General features: G+C 53.3%; 1 protein-coding gene across 3 annotated transcripts in view; it reads right to left on the bottom strand.

Annotated features, from left to right (window-relative positions):
* Positions 1–5,214: 5,214 nt before the first annotated feature.
* The window catches only part of Necab2 (N-terminal EF-hand calcium binding protein 2), a 26,178-nt gene continuing 13,255 nt past the window's right edge, over positions 5,215–18,137 (bottom strand). For 2 of the 3 annotated variants that reach the window (XM_021220442.1, XM_029532504.1), the window contains 8 exons: positions 15,122–15,258; positions 12,466–12,587; positions 12,230–12,309; positions 9,840–9,893; positions 9,270–9,382; positions 6,845–6,922; positions 6,036–6,127; positions 5,215–5,687 (listed from right to left, as the gene is read on the bottom strand). In XM_021220442.1, the coding sequence (XP_021076101.1) occupies positions 5,659–5,687; positions 6,036–6,127; positions 6,845–6,922; positions 9,270–9,382; positions 9,840–9,893; positions 12,230–12,309; positions 12,466–12,587; positions 15,122–15,258 (705 nt within the window). In that variant the 3' untranslated portion in view covers positions 5,215–5,658. The remainder of the gene's footprint in view (positions 5,688–6,035; positions 6,128–6,844; positions 6,923–9,269; positions 9,383–9,839; positions 9,894–12,229; positions 12,310–12,465; positions 12,588–15,121; positions 15,259–18,137) is intronic. The other variant, XM_021220444.2, reaches the window with a different exon arrangement.

Raw genomic sequence — 18,137 nt, 5'->3', positions numbered from 1 at the left:
CCCAAGACAGGGTTTCTCTGTGTAGCCCTGGCTGTCCTGGAACTCACTTTGTAGACCAGGCTGGCCTCAAGCTCAGAAATCTGCCTGCCTCTGCCTCCGAAGTACTGGGATTAAAGGCGTGCACCACTACCACCCGGCTACACATTCCAAAAGGGAGGAAAAGGGAACAAAGGAAAACGCTGGACCAAAGCAAGATGGATGGACGGAAACCCATCAGGGCAAACTCCAAATCCGTAACTCCGTGTCTGATGCCAAAAGGCTTAGGTGGCTCTGTCCTTCCGGGTTTGCCAACTGCCACACAGTTCTCTCTCTCTTGGGCTGGTTCCATCTCTGCATGCAGCTCTCCCTGATAGACACCCATGCCCCTGGAACCGCCAGCATCGTAGGGTCTCCAACACAATCCAGGCTTCATCTTCACAGCTTCATGCAACGGCCTCTCGGGGCTTCCATGCAGAATCTCTGGTGCCTGCCACACCCCTAGCCTCGGCATCCTTTTCCCAGAAGATGATTCCACTACTCGTTCATTTGCTCCTGTATCCTTCATGGTGCTTCTAAAGCCAGAACCACAGAGATGCTGCTGCCAAGTTCCAGCTGCCCTGCTGGCTTGGGCTGGCGGAACCTGGCCCTGCTCTGTGAATCATATTTGCATAAGCGTTGATTTGTTGTTGCTCTGTAGAAACAGAAGACCCCTTGGACCTTTTCCTTTCCTGAACTGCTGGGCTATCTAGGTGAGACCTCACTCCACCCCAGAGGTATACGACATCTCTTCTTTTCTCTTTCAGCACAAACCACAGCTCTGACATGGGGTTTCCTGGTGTTCTTTTCTCCACAGACTTTGAATGTTTTTTTTTTTTTGTCCAGTTTTTTTTCATTGTAGACCTGCCTACGAATGATCACTAACAACCATGGGACAGACTCAGTACTGGGACTGTCTTGAAATCTTCATCCAGAACTTCAATTTCACCTCCAGCATATCCTTACCTTGTTTTGGGGGGAGCCACGCGTGCTAGGGGAAGAAGGTAAGGGGGGAACCTGGCTGCTCCTTGGGCCCAAGTGCTTCCTGGTATAACTGGGGTAGGGATCCTCTTCTCTAGTTTGGTGGCATCTCTGTGCCTGCCTCTTCCTATCTGTGCCACGTGCTGTGTCTGGGACCTCATGAAGTGGGTGTGACCATTGAAGGCACAGTTCAGCGTCCTCAGAATTTAGCCGCAGTCACAGCCCAATCCCAGTGAGCATGTCTACTTGCCTCCATAAAGACTCCTGAGTCCTTTAGTGCCCGCTCCACCTCGTGCTGTGCTCTGGGGGCCCCCTGTGTCTCGCTGGCTGAGCCGTGTCTCGCTTAGCTGTCCCATGGGCAGATGCCACAGCAGATGGCTGTAGGTGACTGCCCTGGGGTCCTGTCACAAATCCCCACCTGAACATTTAACACTAGAGCAAGGGAAGTCAAAGTCACCGTCCTGCAAGATCATTTATGAGAGCAGACTGCTTTTGGGCTTGAATTTTTTTTTCTCCTCCTCCTCTGCTATTCTGCACTGTGGAGTGGCCAGAGAGGTGGGCCTCCTGTCCACCTCCATCCTCTGGCTAGCCCTGTGTGACCTGCTGGACCCTCATCCAGAGGCTCAGAGTCATCCTAGAAGGGTTGGTTTCCAGAAGGAGCCCTGCAGAGTGTCTGAGGACTTGTTAGCTCTTCAGGTCAGGTAGTGGCCAGACTGCCTATGTCATCATTGTGAAGGTTTGCAGCCCTGGTCAAGGGGGCTTGAGCCCCAGAGAGACCATTTACTGTACTAGGTAGTGACAGATCAGGGGTAGTAAGTGCCTGAGTGAAGGATGCTGGGGAGGCTCTGCCACCGGGAAGGTGAACGATGGAACTGTATGTGTGTGTGTGTTGTGTGTTCTGTGTGAATCATAAAGGTATAAAAGTTATTTCAGTCAGCTGGAGCAATGTCATGCTGAAGCCCCAACTGAGGGTGAGAGATGGGAAGAGACACACTGAGTTTCCTGGCACCCAAGGGGAAATAAAGGCAGCTAAAGCCCACCTCCCTCTCCCCCCAGGACACATTCTGTGTCTTCAGCACAGAGCAGAAGTCACTAGGTCCCCATCAAAGTTGACGAGTGTGCTTGAGTGTGTAGCACCACTCTTCCCATGTCACCACAGTGCAGAGAGGGTGGGATGTTCGTTCCCGCCCGAGAATCACAAGCTGTAAGGGCGCTGCGTACCAGGGGAACCTCTTTGTAGGCCAGGGTAGCCTTGGCCGCTGCCTGCAACCTCAGGGGTAGCCAAGGCACAGGCAGGTTCACGGGATCCCAACAGGATTGCCTTGAGCATCTCCTGCAGAGGGCCATGGTGTGTGTCAGCCTAGCAGGGAGGCAGCTGGCAAGCGAGTCTGACAGGAGACTCAGGAGCTGAAGGCTTCCAAGGAACCACTGTGACATAGCTGTCACTCCAAGGTCCTTCTCCTCTCTGAAGCATCATCTCCTCCTGGGGCTCCCTCTACCCTGGGACCATTCTCTTCACCAGCCGAGCCACAGCCTGTCAACCTGCCTGTGGGTTGTACAATCTGTGGCCACGTGTGTCTGGTGTCTGTCACTAGTGCAGTGTTGGCCAGGTTCATCTGTGTTGGGGCAGGTGTCAGCACCCTTCACTGTGGCTGAATGGTTCTAGGGTCCACAGATCTCTCTGTGGACGGGGAGTCTCTCACACAAAAGGTACTGTGTGGAATATGGCCTATGTGCTGTTATTTTAAAACAAAATCCCAAATGTTTGATTTTACCAGTGAAGACTCGGTAGCCAGATGGTGGGGCGAAAGCCTGAGAGGCAGAGAAAGCCCCTAGCTGACCTTTTTAAAAAAAAAAAAAAAAAAAGATTTATTATTATAGCTAAGTATACTGTAGCTGTCTTCAGATGCACCAGAAGAGGGTGTCAGATCTCATATCGGATGGTTGTGAGCCACCATGTGGTTGCTGGGATTTGAACTTAGGACCTTTGGAAGAGCAGTCGGTGCTCTTAACTGCTGAGCCATCTCTCCAGCCCCCAGCTGACCTTCTTACTCCACTGATGCTCCATAAAGAAAAAGCTCCTCCTCCTCCTCATCATCATCTTCATCTTCTCCACACTGTCTTAAACACCCTTCAACTCCAGACCCTCCTTTCGCTCTCCTGGCGTTTCCTATGTTCACCCTGTCAACTGGTTGCTTGCTCTGCCTCTCGACCTATGGTCGACTTTAGCGCTTGTTTTCAGAAATCCCTTGGGTTAAAGGTGTGTGCTATGGCTGAGCCACACCGCAACAAGAAACAGGTTTTTCCAGTTCACAATCTCGGGACTCCCAATGTGGTCATCTATCCTGCCAGTTACTTATTTTCTCTTTAGGTTATGGCCCGCAGGGAACCGCCTGAATGGTCACACGGTTTAGGAAGCGTGTCCCGTGAACACCTGCAAACACTGCAGCCTGCATACACAGAGCATGTCAGCAGTGAGAAGTTTCTGCTTGGCCCACGGTTAGCTGAATCCTGGATGTGAAACTGCAGATACAGGAGAACAGGTATGGCTCCGATGGGGGCAGTGTGTGCTGGTTGGTTTTGGCGGCTTGATATAAGCTAGAGTCGTTGGGAAGAGGGACCTTCAATGGAGGCATTGAGTAGATAAGACTGGTCTGTAAGTAGTCTTGATTGCTAATGGATGTAGGTGGGCCCCCCGCTGACCATGGGTGGTGCCATTCCCTAGGCAGTCGGTCTTGGGCTTTATCAGAAAGCCAGATGAGCAAGCCAGTAAGCAGCCTTCCTCTGTGTTTTACACCTCAAGTTCCTACCTTGATTTCTCTCCATAATGGACTGTGACCCTAGAATGTAAGCCAAAACAAAACAAAACCCAAAACAAAAAAACCCAAAAAACAAAAAACAGAAAACACACACACACACACACACACACACACACAAACCAAAACCAAAACCAAAACCAACAACAAAACCAACCTTTCCTTCCAACTTGCTTTTGGTCAAAGTGTTTTATCTCCACAGCAATGGAAAAGAGAATTAGATATGGGGGGTCCAGGGCTGCTGCACTAGTTTGCTGTAGGATTGCTTGGGGGTCACGGACTGAACTAGTGGTCTCCCCATGAATGCTGTGTCAGGGACTTGTCTCAATAGCCTGCCTGCCCCCCCCTCTCTCCCTCTCCCCCCCCCCCTCTCTCTGTGGTAAAGTGTGCACATGGAGGTCAGAGCTTCCAGAGTCCTCCTCTTTCTCTCTTCTCCTTACTGCCCGAGACAGGCTCTCTCACTGAACCAGAAGCTTGCTGTCCTAGCTAGGCCGGCTTGACTGGCTAGTGAGTTCTTAGCCTCTGCCAGCCTCTGTCCCCCCCACTCCCCCTTCCCTCCACAACGCTGGGGTTACACGTGTTCACAGCCATGTGTTTTTCATGGGTACTGAGGACTTAAACTCAGGTCCTCATGCTTGCATAGCCAATGTTCTACCCACTGAGCATCCTCCTACCCCTGTCGGCATCATCTGTGTACATCTAGGAGTAGAATCACTGGCTCACATGGTTACCAATGGCAACACAGGATCGAGGGTAGTAGGCTCTGTCCTTAGAGCTTCTTGAGGTACTGCTGTGCTGTGTGACCTTGGTGAACAGCCTGCCCTCTCTGTGTCTTTGTGTTATCTCCTGGGTGTTGGTGCCTGGCTGGTGTAAATGTAATGGAAGGTAGAGAACCTGACAGGAGCACGTTCTCTCAGCCCGTCCCCATACCTCCCAATAGTGAGGATCTCGAAGCCTTCCACTCAGTCTGTCCCTGACCCTCCTTTACTGACTTCTGTTGATGCCCTATGCTGTCAACCTGCAAATGACCCCACCTGTCCCACTGCATCCTTCTGTGAGGTGCTAAAGTCGAAGTAGCCCAGGCACCACACAGAGAGGGCAGGCTGTTCACCAAGGTCACACAGCACAGCAGTACCTCAAGAAGCTCCCAGGACAGAGCCTACTACCCGTGATCCTGTGCTCGCACCACACCAGGCAACAGTAGCATCTTGGGAGGACAGCTCGAGAGTCCGGTTCATATCTGTGCCTGCTTCCTCAAACCATTCAAGATACCCAAAGCACAGCTCCACTGACCGCTAGAAGCACTGAGGCTGAGGGAGTGCTCAGAGCCACCCATGATGGCATTCCCAATGACCCCACCCCACCCCCAAACTGGGAAAGGGACAGAGATAGGACACACACTGTTCCTAGCCAGATTTTATTTGGTGGCTGTGGGCCTAGCGTGATGCTGGGGACCTGGGTTCTCCCCAAGCCTAGGTTGGGTACTACAGGGTCACAGCTCCTACTAGGTAGCGGGGCCATCACAGAGGACAGAAGTAGAGGAACAGGCCTGTCCATCGGAGGTGGGCCCTGCTGGGCCTCAGCTATTCAGAGTCAGGGAAGCTGTGGGTGGAAGGCTGGCCTGGGCAGCCATCCCTACTAACCTTGGCCTCCTCTGCCAGGTCGAGTCAGGTGTGGGAATACCAGGGGATGGGCCTCCTCTGTGCCACACAGCAGGGGGAAGTACCAGTCCTTTGATTAGTATATTGAAAAGACAGCAGTTTACCAAAGTCTCTAGAAAAGGGGTGTTGTTGCCCTTTACAAGAAGGGGCAGGGCACGGGAGTAGGGCTTCTTAACAGGTCGGGGTCAGTCTCGGCCGGAGGTGCACCAGGCAGCTGTAAGCAGGAGAGAGAAATGGTAGTCAGTGGTTGGGCTTACAGGGGATCAAGGCCTCTTTCCTGGAGGCTGGGATGGCTGTAGATAGAGAAGCCTTGGGCAGAGGACTCCAGGCCAGGCTCTGTGACTCCAGGCTGCTCAGCCAGGCCCCATAGGGAGGGTGAGCTTCTCGGGTGAGCCCCCTGTGTGTACCCATTGTGTACACACCAAGCCTTGGGTTGGGAGCTTGCATCTGGACTGGGGTTCCTGATAGGAGCAAGAAGTCCCTGTAGGCCTGGGAGGCCCTTCTCTGAGGCTGGTGTCGCCCCCACCCACCCACCCCATGCATTCTGTCCCTGGTCCTCTACCTGGCACAGAGATCTGGGAGAGTGCTTCAGGCTGGCTCAGCGTGTCAACCTTGACATGACGGAAGGCCTTGCACACGGGGCTCTGCAGGTGCCTGCAAGCCGGGAGCCCGGGTTAGTCCAGGAGGTAGGGATGAGGGAAGCTTTAGGTGTGGGGCCAGGTCTAGTCCTGCTCTGTCCAGGAGAGAGGCTGTGACCTTGTGAGAAAAGCCTTTGCCTCTAGCCTGCCCACGGGAACAGGATTAGACCTCTAGCCCTGACCTTTCCCCTCCTGATCAGCTGCAGCAGCAGGGGACAGCACTGTAGGAGCCTCTATGTGCACTCCTCCGGAAGTACCTGGGTCCTTGAGTCTCATGGCCGAGTATTCACTGCAGGGAAGAACAGGGGCAGAAGTCTCCGCCCTCTGTCCTTACTGGGCGTTAGGTTGTACTGGGGAAAACGAGAAACCTCTGCAATACGGGGCCAGTGGGGTGCCTGGGCTGTGGCACTCTAAAGCAGCCTTGTGGCCAGCCCCACGACACTCAGCAGTTCTACGGACAGCAAGGCTCTGGGACCCAGCGCCTGATGACACAGGCAGGGAGGCTGTGGGGAAACTAAATCAGTCCTTAGAGCAGAGACTTACATATACGGTGCATATATGGAGAGCCTGGGTCAGGGGTCTCAGTGTCTCAGAACCTAACTGCCATGTGAAAAGGCCCAAGCTGCCCAGGAAGCTGGGTTCTTCCCCATCCTCTCCTCAGGGTCAAGAAACAGGAGCCTAGAGGCAGTCAGCCCCACCCGCTGGCATGGGGTAGGGACAGGGCTGCACCTACCTCTTCCACTCCTCCTCTGTCTCCCAGAACTCGTAGATGACGAAGGTTAAGCCGTCTGCCATCCTCACCGCGGCAACACTGCGGGGAAGTGACACACACACAGGTGTGGCCGGCTGTGACTGCCCATTGCATGCCACAGCCCCCTTAGCCTCTCTTCCTGCTGGTCCTCCATGGGGCAACAGGAGCTGGAGACATCAGAGACCACCATGACTCCAAGCCTCCCGGAGCATCTGGGCCACCTGACTCCGCACCATGGTCCGCAACGAGAGCAGGGTTTTTAAAGACGCGTTTAAAACGCCTGGTTTTGAGGGGCAGGGAGATGCTCAGTCGGAACGTGACTGAGACCTAAGTTCAACCCCCGAAGATCCATGTGAACAAAATTGGAGATCCGGTCTCAAGAAAACAGTGTTGGGGCCAAGAAGATGGCTCAGCAGGTAAAGGAGCTTGAAACAGCCAGATAGCCCGAGTTTGATTCCCAGGACCTACACAGCGGAGCAGAGAACCACCTCCTGGAAGTTGTCCCCTGCCCTTGCCCTGGTTAGGTTTTTTTTTTTTCTTTCTTTCTTTCTTTCTTTCTTTCTTTCTTTCTTTCTTTCTTTCTTTCTTTCTTTTTTTTTCAAGACAGGGTTTCTCTGTGTAGCCCTGGCTGTCCTGGAACTCACTTTGAAGACCAGGCTGGCCTCAAACTCAGAAATCCGCCTGCCTCTGCCTCCCAAGTGCGCTGGCTAGGTTTTATGTCCACTTCATATAGCTAGACTCATCTGAAAGGAGGGAGCCTCCACTAAGAAAATGCTAGCCTGTAGGGCATTTTCTTAATCAGTGATTGACGGGGGAAGGCCCAGCCCACAGTGCGCATGTCATTCCCCCCCCCCCCCCCCCCCCCCCCCCGTGATCCTGGGTTCTACAAGAAAGCAAGCTAAGCAAGCCAGTAAGCAGCACCCTCCATGGCCTCTGCATCAGCACCCGCTTCTGTGTTCCTGCTCCAACTGCCTTTCGTGATGAACAGGGATCGGAAGTGCAAAGTGAAATAAACTCTTTCCTTCTCAAGTTGCTTTTGGCTATGGGATTTCATCACAACAGCAGCAACCCTAAGACAGACCACACCACACCCCAACCCCTGGTACACACACAAACTGGGCACTCATTCGTCTCAGGAACACCTCCCCCCCAAATTGACCTCTGACCTACACACACACACACACAGAGGGACGTTTACACACAAAATACCTGGGCTTTTAAACCAAAGCACTCAGCCTGCGCCTTAGTCCCTTTTCCTGTCTTTTGGTCTTAAGACAACCCCAGGAAGCCCAGACCTGGACTGAAAAGAGGTACTGTCCCAGATTGAATGACCTACATCCCAGGCATGTCCCTTGAGTGACCTAGGATGTCACTTCATCTCAGAGGGGCTGCAGCAGTGGTATGACCACATGGGTTCTGGTAGAGTCCATGTCCTCACCAGTTCCTCCCAGCCCCTGGATGCCTTTCTTTCTCACATGTGGCAGAAGTGCACCTGAGCCCCGCAAGGAGGGACTCTCTTTAGGGAGAAGGCTATGAGGTAACCATACTGCTGCCCCCATCGTTGGCTCATCATGCACCAGCCTAGAATCACATGCAGAGCTCGGGGTTCATGAGTGGATGGGGGTGCCTGCCAGCCTCAGTCTATGCCAGCCTGTGCAGGTACCTGCTCTGGTCTCTCTCTAGGTACAGCAAAGGCTACCATGGACAGTTGGGTCCATAATAGTGTGGCTCCCACGGGATGATCACCGCCAGCCTGGTGATGGCCTTTGTCCGGCTGATGGTGACATGACAGGGCAGGTGCGGGTATGGAGGACACACTAGGAGGAAGCCTTGTGCACTGGTGTATCCCAGGGTCCCATCCTTCAAGAAGGACTGGGAGGAGGGGCAACAGAACCAGGAAGGCCCAGGTGAGGAAACTGGGGTGCCTGGGGTACAGGGTGTAGTTCCCCTTCCCTCTCTTCCTTTAAGAACCATTATTGCGGGCTGGAGAGATGGCTCAGTGGTTAAGAGCACTGACTACTCTTCCAAAGGTCCTGAGTTCAACTCCCAGCAACCACAAGGTGACTCACAGCATCTATAATGGGGTCTGATGCCCTCTTCTGGCATGCAAGTGTACATACAGATAGAGCACTCATATACATAAATAAAAATCTTTGTCATTGCCCCCATCATCAGTCAAACCTCCTGGCCTGAGCGTGTGGCTTCTCTTTGCAGCCCTGCTATTTCTTAGTTTATCTTCACACAGAAGACAGGACCATGATGGCTGTGGCACAGCCTGCGACAGCCCTCCTTAGGCCATTCACCCATTCCTCTGTCCAGTCAAGCCACCATCACCCTTTCTTGATACTGGCAATGTACAGACCCCTCAAGGGTGCCCACAGTCCCCTGCAGGAAGCTCTTTACTTACTGGAAGCAGTTCCTTTCTTCAGCGGTGCTCCGGAGGTACTGTCTCAGGGAATCCAAGAACGCACTCAGCTGCTCAGGGCACACAGCCATTTCCTGCCGGACCAGCTGCAGGTGCTGTGAGCCAGAGTGGACATGAACACGAGTGCCAGGGCCTTCCCCGGCCACATGAGCATCCTCCCAATCCTGACAGCCTACGCCTCGCTTCGGAGGGGGTCACAATCAAATAAACCCACCGCACTTCTTAGTCTTAGTTGTGAAGATCAATCGGCTAAAGGTGACAGGCCCAAATGGGTCAAGTCCCTGTGGGGTCCCCACAAAGAGGGCAATAAGTAAGAAGGCTGTAGGGAGCCCCACCAAGAGGCACAGCCAGGCACCAATAGGCTGCTTTTCTAGTAAATGCACCGTCTGATGCTTGCCCAGAGCTAGGCCTGATGCTTTATCAGAGTCTCAGAGCCTCAGCTTACCATGCCCCTCAGGGAGGGGCAGGCAGAGAGGGTGGCCAGAGATGACGAGTCACCACCTCAGAGGGTCAGAGGAACAGGTCAGAGGAGAGAGGTGGAGAGGGTCTCACCATGTTGGTGCCTTCTTCATCCGAGAGGCGCTGTTGCAGGTCAAACGAGAGGGTCTGGAACAAGACAGTGATGCCTGGGATGGAGGCCACCTCCGGGAAGGCTCCCAAGACCACACTCAGGGTATGGGGTACCGCACACCCAGAGAGTTACAGTCCCTGCCCCGGTGTGCCAGGGGGTCTTAGATCTCCCAGGCTGGAAGTGAGGTTCCCAGGTATAGAGAGGACTCAGAGGGGACCCTAGAACCAGTGAACCAAGGAAATAGCAGAGAGTTCCTTATGGTCTAGGCTGCTGAAGCACTGGGAGGTTCAGAGACCAAGATGGGCCCCTATAAACTTGGCATATGTGGCTGGGGCTGGGAAATCTTAGTAACAGGCACCCTGGGGTACCCCAAATTGGGACATTGTTTTAACCATGGTTTCATAAGAGCCCTAAGACCCCCCCTAACGCCCGTACCTCACCCCTAGCAGTGATCTCGGGTTCCCCATAAACCCATGGTATACACAGGGTTGCCTGTACGCCGCCTCTCCCGAAGCCCTGAACTGAAAATTTTCCACTTGCATCCTATTTCCCAGCCTCCCCGGCCAGCTGCTGCCTGATTGTGCTTTGGGGACGCAGCTGCGGGTCACCAGTACCTGGCGCCCAAGCACACAGTGATATTCAATCATTACATCTGAGCACAGAACCCCGGGTCCCAAAGGTCCCAAAGGTTCCTCAAGAGGGCTTAAGCAGTAGAGTCCGGGTTTAAACCATCTCTCTTCGTCACCAGAAGAAATCCATTCCTTTTCCTTCAAAGTGGGTCTCCCAATAGTCACAGCCCCGGTGCCGGTTTACCTTCCCAACCGGCATGCGTGTAAGCAAGCAAGAAGCACATCCACTGTTTAAAAAAGCAGCGGCAGGTGAGCCAATGGTTCTCAAACGATTGAACAAGGGCCTGCGCCCTGAATCACATCCCCAGCGTTGACTGACTTCTTGTCCACACATCTCAAGAAAGCGCACAGCGGACAAGATGTGTTTGCAGGTTTAGGTTTGTTTCTGTCACTGAACAGGCACGCGGGCGGCTCCTGAAGGCTGGAACCCCCTTTGGCCTCTCCACAGTCAGATGGAGAGAGAGCCCAGCTTCTTCCCAGGATCCGCCCACCGCCCTCCAGGCACAGTTGGAGGCGGTGCTTGGCCGCATGGGGGCGGAGCCAGGAGCAGGTTTGAATTGGCCCGTGCTTGTGCTCAGGCCAATCAGAGACCCCGGAGGACCCCGCCCCATCTCCAGGACGCCTAGGTGCTCCTGGTTACCAGCCAGCCTCGTTGTTAGGGCGACCGGGGTACTAAAAATAAGCTTCAAAGCGCCTCCCTCCTGGGGCCCCCACTGAGTTGTTATGACAACCGGGCACAAGGTCCCCACCGAGCTGCTCTCACCCGGGGCAGCAGGCTTTAAAGAAGTGTGGGAGGGGTGACCCTCGCTTCAGCCACAGCCCTGCAGCTGGCAACACATTTCCGAACTGGATTGCCTCTCCTCCCATCAGACTGCCTTCCACTGACAAGTCCCATGGTTCCCTCCCATGAGTCGCTCAGAATGAACACCCAAGCCCCGCTAAGTACCAGAGCTCACTGCCAAAAAAAAAAAAAAAAAAAAAAAAAAAAAAATAATAATAATAATAATAATAATAATACGGAAAACCTGAAGAAGTGTTACCTCAATCCCAGGGCTCTGACACACCTGTCGCTCAGGGTAGGCAGGTGCAGGGGGAGTCCTGCGCGCACATGTGTGGGGAATTTGGTAAAGGGTGACTAGCAATGCTCACGGGGCTAATGTTAGATGCTAACCCCGGACAGCAGGCTCTAACCTGAGCCACCGGTGCCTTAGGTGAGGAACAACTGCTCTCCAGACGGTCTCCCCTGTCACCAGAGCAGGACGTGCAGGCTTAGAGAGTCCAAGCCACGAACTCAGAACCAAACAGCAGAAACCCAGCTCCAACAGAGGCACCCGAGCCTACTCATCTGCAAGCCCCTTTGAGAGTACTGTGGGTCACATACTGTCCGTAGAAACGTCTCTATAAAGGCTGGTCTGCTCCGTGCTCCCACACTATATGAAGTCGTCAGTAGTTTCCAGTTTGGAACCTGCCCTGGACCATCGTCCCTGGTTCCCTCTCGCACCAGCTTTTTGCCTCCGGTCTTGGAGCCAGCATTCTTGGATACATCCATAGCACAGGTCCCCCGGGGTTACTCTCTCTGCCTGGGTCACTCTCTGTTGCCTGCCCTCTCACAGTCAGGACCCTACGTGGCCCCTCTGTCTGCCTCTCTACAGCCCACAACCCACCAGGGCGTCTCAGCTTCTCAGCAAGCTCTAAAGTGGATAAGGCTGGGAGAAAGGTGAGATGGGGTGGGACAGGCCTACCTTGCTCTCCAGTCTCCCAATCAGCTCTGCCAACCGGCTTATCTGGCCCTCCAGCCCATCCTCTTTTGGCTCCCCTGTGGCTGAGAAAGAGAGAGAGAGAGAGAGAGAGAGAGAGAGAGAGACCCTGGCGATGGGCGGGGCCGTCCCGAGGGGGCAGAGCCCCAGCTCCCAGTCTAGGCCCCAGCGCAGATTACTGGGATCCCCTTGGAGGGCAGTGCCCACCGGTGCTCTCTCACCCACAGGCAGGCTTTTCACCGGCGGCTCCGGGGCCACAAGCTTGTGGTTGGGGATGTAGGGAGGAGTGGGGCCTCCGTAGCGGCTCTCGTTGACAGCATGGCTGGGTTTGCAATGGTCCTGTCTGCGGTGCACGGAGGAGAAACGTGGTGTTGATGAGGGCACCTGTGGGACCACGGCTACCTCGACTGCCTTCACCGAGTACTTACAAAAGCACTGACCATGTCCTGAAATGTGCTCGGACCTGCCCTGTGAGCCCCACGTCTGCGGGATGGGCAGAGGGACCTTCATTTTCTCCGAGGAGGAAAAACCATCCACGAGGCAAGTGACCTGACCAAGGCTATGTGGCTAATGGCAACCTAGCTCTAGAGCCCAGGCCCCTGTGCCCCACAGGCTCATTGCCATGGCTGAGGTAAAGCTGGCCCAGGTGTCTATCTGGCAGACCTCATAGTTCGCAGCTTCCAGTCAGAACAGGCTGAGCCCAGGTTTAGGAGACCCTATGTATCTTCCTCCCTTCCTACTTCCGTAGAGGCCACTGTGCTGTGGATGGAAGACCTGGTTTTGTGTCAGTGAGACCCCCCCCCCCAAACAAGGCAGCAAGAAAAATAAATGGAGCCTGTCCCGAGCCAGACTCAACCCCTCTTGCCCACATATCCTTCACACGACTCCAACAGGCATGTTGTACCCCCAGCACAGCGACTGGCGCCTAGCAGGGTCTCCAAAACGGCGGGGTGAGCAGCCAGTTCCTTATGCACAAAGGGGGCCTTGCAAAACTAAGACTTACCCATCAACAGGGTGTGTGGCTGACACCCCCATACCCCGCCTCTGAACCCTTTAGTCTGTTTTTTTTTTTTTTTTTTTGAAATCTGTCTCCTGTGACCCCTGAAAACTTAACAAGTCTCCCCCCCCCCGCCCCGCCTCCTCCCGCCCTAGCTCCCTCAGTTAGACAAGGCTAGTGGTTGCTTTGAGCTGTCAATCACAAAATCTGTACAAACCAGCAACCAATTCAGTGTCCCTCAGACCATGAAGGGTTGTGTGGGAGGCCCCTCGAGCAGCAGGGTCTGCATAAAGGCTTTTCCTGGAACACAGCACCCTTGGGGGTTGTTCCAGGGCGGTGACACAGGGTCGCCCCCAGGGAACTCGGGGCCTGGAGCCAAAAGTGTTGATATGTGGGCCAGCATGAGGTGTCTGTGGGCATGGAACTGATTTCCCATCAAGACACACCACCCACTCCTTCCACTGACACTCCAGGGTTATCTCCTTCCAGTGGGGACAGGCAAGTGGAACCACGGATATTAGCCACACAGTGTAGGAAGGCAGTCCGGAAAATTGCACAAGGCTGTTATCTGTCTGCGGCAGGAGAAAAGGGCGAGTTTGATGAAGATGATAATAATCAATAAAGGGAAAGCTGTCTGTTCCCAGAACAGTGGCTGTTTGACACTGGGGACTCGGGATTGCAAGGCTACCCACACACGCAGAGTCATGAACTGTACTTCCAGGTGCTGAGAGCAAACATATTTGGCAACGTCGTTAAGAGCACCCTCATCGCCGGGTGTGGTGGCACACGCCTTTAATCCCAGCACTCGGGAGGCAGAGGCAGGCGGATTTCTGAGTTTGAGGCCAGCCTGGTCTACAAAGTGAGTTCCAGGACAGCCAGGGCTATACAGAGAAACCCTGTCTCGAAAAACCAAAAAAAAAAAAAAAAAAAAAGAAAAAAGAGCACCCTCATTGCCCTACTGGATGGAGGGGTCCTCACTGGCCAAATTTCACCCCCTCAAACCCTACCTCCATAGCAAAAAGAGCACAAGAGCACACACTGTGTCACACTGTGACTCTCTGCCAGGCACACTGCAGTTGTATACAGAGAAAGTCAAGGCCACGGGTATGGGCTTCCTGGCCACTGGCCACTGCCCACCTGTGTGTGGGTTCTGTTTCTCCTTCACTGCTCTGAACAGACAAACAGTATGCTCAGCTAGCTATAGGCAGTGCGTCAGAGTGGGAGGGGTAGGGGGGCGCTCAAAGTTGAGCAAGCCCTTCTTAGCTAGAAAGACTGAAGTGTCCCCATCCAGACACCAGGCACATAGCACCCACCATGTCCATGAGAAACCTCTGGGTGCTTGCCAGCATACCTGGAGACCAAAAGAGCAACACCCTGAACTCCATCCCTCTCTAGAGAGTCTCCTTTAGTGTTAGTTTGGTCCCGCCCTGACTTGAGGAGTTCCTTCCCTCTTCCCAGATCTCCAGGTAACAAGGGAGCGCTTGGAAACCCACAGGGTTTCCGACAAAATGACACTTCCATTAGATACTTCACTTCTGGCATGTGGCCTGTGTTCCTAACCTGCAGCCAGATCCCACTTCCCAAACTGGTTTCCAGTATTCGGAAGTAACCCGGGCAGCAGGGCATTGTTGTGTGAACAAGAACTATGGTAAGATCTGCGGGCTTCATGAGTGCACGTCCCATACCAGACATTCTCCTAAGCACTTCCTGTCCCACATAAGCCTCGTGACTCCGGTGCTAGGTCCCAAGTCTGTCCTCAGATTGCAGTTGGAGAAACTGGGGGGAGTACACGGAGAGGTACAGGAACTTGTGCACCCAGATCTGAGGGACACAAAAAGTCAGGCTGCTGTGAGTACCCCAACATGCCCCCACGGACACACCGGATCTGGCTGGTTTGTTCTTCGATGGCTTCCACAGCGCTTTCCACAGAGCTGAGCAGTGACTGGATCTGATTGGCTGTCTCCTTCAGAAGGAAGCGGGTCACAAACTGGTCCACATTGCTCCCACCTTCATACACCTGGGGGCAACGTGAGAGAACCCAGATGTGAGTGGGCTAATGACTCTCGCTTTACACGATAGGGCCCCGCAGTTTCTCCTGCATCCTGGAAGCTGCAGGGTATACCAAGCAAGGTCCCCACCTCCAGAGACCAAAGATGGAACTTTCTGGTATCATTTGGATCATCTCCGCAAGTTCAGAGAGCAGAGGTACTATCTTACATTGTACCCCTTGGTGACCAGAGAGGATACTGGGCATAAAAGCAGTAGCAGTGTGACACTGGTGTTGGCAAACCAGTGATGGTGAAGACAACGATGGAGATGCTGGTGCTGGTGATGTGGTGGTGGTGGTAACGGTGATGATAATGTTGCCAATGGTAAAGACAGCAAAAGAGATGTTGGTGATGACAATTTTGATGGAGGGGTGGGGGTGGGATGCAAAAGTGATGCTGGTGATGTTGTTGGTTGTTATGATGGTAATAGTGATGTTGATGATGGTAAGGGAGCTGGTAACGACATTATCAATCATGGATGATGGTGTTTTGCTTGCTACAGTAGGCAGAAAGCACCAGGAGAGATGGCCTCTGCTCCCTTCTTTCTTCTACAAGAAAAATTCTTTGTGCCCCTGAGTCTTCATGCTGCCAATCATACAACTAACTGAAGAGAATTATGTTGGCAAGAGGACTAAATGGCTCCTCAGGCAATCCCCCAAAGCCTGTGCTCAGGAGTGGGGGACAGAGAAGTGGGCAGGTGCACATGGTAAGGAACGAGCTCTGGAGAGAGGATGGCAAGGGGTTCTCCTGCAGGCTCTGCCATTTGGTGCATGGCCAAGCCTCTCCTGGCAAGACCAGCACTGATATCCTTGCTGTGATTCCTGCCTTTGCAGAAGGTTGCAGAGAAGGTGGGAGAAGCTTGACCTCTTAGCGTCAATGGAATGTGGAGGTAACCGGCACTGGGGAGAGGTGCCAGGACTCAGTGGAGGAGACTTCCCCCTCTGGAGCCGCCCCTCCCTCTGCACGCTGGATTGCTGCCCAGTCCCTGGCAAAGCAAGGCTCCCAAGGAAAGCAAATTAAACTATCCATCACTCTGACTGGGAATTAATTAGCAATAATTACACATCGGGCAACATGCAGGGAGACAGAGAGCCTGAGGAACAAGGCGTGGGGGCAGCACAGCGAGGGTACACAAAGGTGGACATTCTGTCCCGAGGCCTGGCTCCGGACCACTGTGGGTACAGTGGAGAAGACATCCTAGCCCGAGGTACAAACACCTTCTAGCTGTCTTTCTAAGAATCTGGCTACCCATGGCCTAGAGAGCAATGGACCCCGACAATTGAATACCTCCTGATGAGCAAGGTGACAGAATATAGCCAAAACCACCACCACTATCACCATCACCACCAACAACAACAGCAATAAAACCCTAAACCCCCAGGAGAAAGGCAGGCTCTGGGCAGGACAGGAGTAGGAAGTATGTTCACAACAATCTGACGAGGGCCTAACAAGGCAGTCGCTACATGCAATAAATGTGAAGATTCCAAAGATAGGCCACCTTTTGGGGACATTACCCTTTTCTCCTCTGCCAAGAGTAGAGAGAGCAGCTCCTCAGCGGGAGGGTCGGGAGGGCTGTTCTGCATGCCCCGTGGCACAACCATTTGCAGGAGCCACCCAGAGCCCCGTAGGACACACAGATTTGTCAGATGGCTCTACAGACAGCCGTTGAGAATCTCCCCTAACGGCCATGCTTGAGCCACATGCTATAGCCCTAAGAGGGGAGCTATAGGTGAGTGGTGGCTTCAGAGGGGAAGGAGGAAACCTGTTAGCCACTAACAGTTCACTTAGACTTATTTATTTACTTACATGTGTACACGTGTGTGTGTGTTTGTGCCATGATGCATGTATGGCGGTCAGAGGACACCCTGTGGGTCCTTCCCTTCACCATAAGGGTCCTGGGGATTGAATTCAGGTCCTTAAGTTTGGCGGTAAGCTCCTTGATTGGCTGAGCCATCGTGATGGCCAGATTAAATCAATAAACTACTGAGATTCTGTCTTCCCATCTCAGAATTCCCAAAGTGACCAGGACATGTTTTTAATGGCCTAAGAGTAGGATTGAGGATGTTTCCAGGGATGTTTCTTTGAGTGAGTGTGTGTGTGTGTGTGTGTGTGTGTGTGTGCTTGTATGCCTATGTTTTGAGACAGGGTCCCACTGTGTAGCCCAGACTAGCCTGCTCTTGCTATGCGAACCACGCTGGCCACGAACTCACAAAGATCCACCCGCCTCGGCCACCCAAATGCTGAGAGTAAAAACATGTATGTCACCACGCCTGGCTTCAGAAGCCACTAAATAAAATAAAAAATGAAGTTTTTTTTTTTTTTTAAATCTTCTAAGCCATAATCAATGGAGCAGAGCAGACCATCAAAAATAAGAGCGTGAAAGAGGTGAAGAAAGACCGGAGCTGAGGAAGAGCAAGGGCCGTCAGCTGAGACGGAACATTCATTACAAAGAAAGACATCTACAGTCCCCCCGGGTGCAGGCACCATTCTGGAGCTGATTAAACAAGAGGCAGCCGGGGCGCGCCCTATCAGAGCAGCAAAGGCTTTGCAGAGAGAAGCCGGAGCAGAAGGTTCTGCAATCACACTCAATCAGGCAGACAGGGCCAGCTGCAATACCGCCAGGACGACAGAGCTTAAATGAGAAAACACGGCTAGAGATAAGGAGGCTGAGGACTCCGTGTGCCGCCAGGCTGTTATTACATCCTTTGGGGCTAGAGCGGGGGGGGGGGGCCTTCATGAGCTTTGCTAACCTTGGGGACAGGGACCCAGCTGTCATATAAAGGAGACCGGCTGAGTATCAAGAGGTTTCAACTCTTTATATTCTTTTTTTTTTTTTTTTTTTTTTTTT

The sequence above is a fragment of the Mus pahari genome, chromosome 20, assembly GCF_900095145.1.
Source record: "Mus pahari chromosome 20, PAHARI_EIJ_v1.1, whole genome shotgun sequence".
NCBI lineage: Eukaryota > Metazoa > Chordata > Mammalia > Rodentia > Muridae > Mus > Mus pahari.
The sequence above is the reverse complement of the archived record's forward strand: the minus strand, read 5'-3'. Positions and strand labels throughout refer to the sequence as shown.